Raw genomic sequence first — 2,507 nt, 5'->3', positions numbered from 1 at the left:
TATCCTTCCCTTCAAGGCTCAGGGGTCCAGGATTATCTTCTGTGTCTGTGTTAATTGGTTTCCCTTTTCTTTGTTGAAGAGGGTCTGTGCAGTCTTCCTGCCTAGTCCACCATCTTGCCGGATCTCTCTGTGGTGGTTTTCTTTACGTTAAAGCCATCAAGGGCCATCATGGTCTGAAATAGAACGTAGCCAGTGAGTGGGGAGAAGGCGATGCTAGCACCTCCCCAGCGACCATTAGGAACGCACCGTGAGGCACGTGAGGAGGAGGAGTGCCAGAGGGCGTGGGTAGCTTATGGTTGCAGGGTCAGCGAGACGAGCCTGGAGCACACGGCCTGTGCCTGAGCAGTTGGCATCAGAAGCACCTGCTGGCTCTGGGCGTGAGAGAGACCCAGTGCAGCCTGTTCTTCAGGGCGTCTTTCAAACATGAGAAGAGAATGGGCTTGGAGTGCCCCACACAGTGTCGGTTTACCCAGTGAGCGTCATGAGCACGGGCTTACTTGTGCTTGCTTACTAACCTGTAATGACCTGTAGTCTCACGTTTTTACACCGTATCAAGGATTTTGCTCCTAGGTATGGTGGCATCTCTCTGTCAACCCTGCAGCACCTTCCTACAGAATCAAAGTCTCTTCAAATTCACAATCCTTGACAGGCACAGTACCCAGTAAGAAAGGGAAGCACTGGCTTGTGTCTGGTAATCTGTACTGAGCAGCATCACTTTTTTCACATGTAATGGAACGTCCCCTGCTGACTGGGTCCTCTGCCCTTGCTGATGCCCATGTTGGGGGTGAGAGGCTGAGCGGGCGTCTCCCCACAGGAGTGCACTATGTGTTCGACACAACCATCGCTGCCGATTTCAGCATCCTGGAGAGCCAGAAGGAGTTTGTGCGGCGCTTCCAGCAACACAGTGAGGACAAGCGGGCACTGCCCATGCTCACCTCCGCCTGTCCTGGTAAGCACAGCCACGGGCTGAGGCCAGGGGCCGTGGACCATGTCCCACACGGGCGCTGGGGGGGCTGGACAGGTGATAGGCCCATCATGGCGGCCTCATGGGACTGATGTGTGGTATGTCACCATTCGTTAGGTGTGGGGACTTGGGCCTGAGATGGCAGCTGAGTTTGAATTTCTTGCTTTTGTTTTTCCCGTTCTAAAGTTGCTGAAGCAAATATGGTGTGTCGTTCTTAAAAATCTATTTCCTCTGAAAAGTTCTGAAATCCAGGACTGCAGATAATTGTAGATGGTGGCATGGCAGCACTCTGAAGTGTGTCCTTGGCCAGCTTAAGTGCCAGTTACAGACTAAGACGGTTTCCTTCCTGGCTCCTCATGTCCCATCACTGACGAGCCCTTTCAGGCAAAGTCTTTATCAGTTTCAGTAAAGAGTTGGTGCTTGAGGTATGGAGAAGACTGCTAGAGGTGTTTCTGTTCTAGAAGAAGTGAGATTCGGATCCTGAGTGTGTACAGAGGGCACATAGAAGAGTCGGGGATGCCCCCCATGCCAGCTCTCTCTGCACGGCCGGGTCTGGGAGCCGGGGCCTGCGCCACCGTGGGTCCGGTGCCTGACGCTCAGGCCTTGCTCTCTTAGGCTTCACTTTGCCTGCCCCACTGCGGTTGTCAATCTCTCCAGTGTTAACGTGGTAGTCTTTGGTCCTTGAGACCATGGCAGATTGTCAACATTGGGACACCGTGGCAGCTGTCCTGCCCCACACCAAGGGCTCTAGGCAGGGCTCCCACATGGTGACCTGAGTGGTCTAGGAGGGTAGCTGAAGGGAGGAAATTGAGGAGACAGACTGCAGGCCTGAGGGGGAGGGAGAGAGCAGGCAGGCAGAATCGACTCTCTTCCCAGGTTGGGTCCGGTATGCTGAGCGGGTGCTGGGGAGTCCCATTACCCCCCACCTGTGCACTGCCAAGTCCCCCCAGCAGATCATGGGCTCATTGGTGAAGGACTACTTCGGCAGCCAGCAGGTAAACAGGCCTCTTCCTCCTGGTGGGTTCAGGGCTGGGCCCTCCAGCTGATCATCCTTGGGGGAGACTCAACACAGTGAGGGTGAAGTGCTGAGGAGAGAGCACGCGCCCATCAGACGTGCCCAGGGCACTGGCAGCCCCATGTCTCCCTCGGCCCTGCTACACCCGTGCCCTTGAGATTACAGCTGCAGGACGGAGGTGGCAGAGTTCCCATTGATAACCACCTGTCGCTGCAAGGGAGGGCGGCCCTGGAGTGGGGATGAACAGACTGGATCCCCCTTGGTGGGGACACATGCCATTACTCAGCTGTTCCTCACTTCTCAGTTCTGTGGGCATTGGGCGCGGGGGGCAGGGGACACTGCCTGGGCATCGGGCGCGGGGGGCAGGGGACGCTGCCTGGACATCGGGCTCGGGGGGCGGGGGACGCTGCCTGGGCATCGGGCTCGGGGGGCGGGGGACGCTGCCTGGGCATCGGGCTCGGGGGGCGGGGGACGCTGCCTGGACATCGGGCTCGGGGGGTGAGAGACGCTGCCTGGGCATCAGGCTCG

The 2,507-nt window shown here is 57.4% G+C and overlaps 1 protein-coding gene across 1 annotated transcript in view; it reads left to right on the top strand.

Moving 5' to 3' along the window:
* NARF (nuclear prelamin A recognition factor) overlaps positions 1–2,507 on the top strand; it is a 31,821-nt gene that overhangs the window by 21,666 nt on the left and 7,648 nt on the right. Inside the window, exons 5-6 of the mRNA XM_007959788.1 lie at positions 815–949; positions 1,841–1,959. Of these exons, the coding sequence (XP_007957979.1) occupies positions 815–949; positions 1,841–1,959 (254 nt within the window). The remainder of the gene's footprint in view (positions 1–814; positions 950–1,840; positions 1,960–2,507) is intronic.

Source organism: Orycteropus afer, unplaced genomic scaffold, assembly GCF_000298275.1.
Source record: "Orycteropus afer afer isolate SDZICR_OR568_19922 unplaced genomic scaffold, OryAfe1.0 scaffold00018, whole genome shotgun sequence".
Lineage (NCBI taxonomy): Eukaryota > Metazoa > Chordata > Mammalia > Tubulidentata > Orycteropodidae > Orycteropus > Orycteropus afer.
This window is presented reverse-complemented; position numbering and strand designations above follow the sequence as displayed.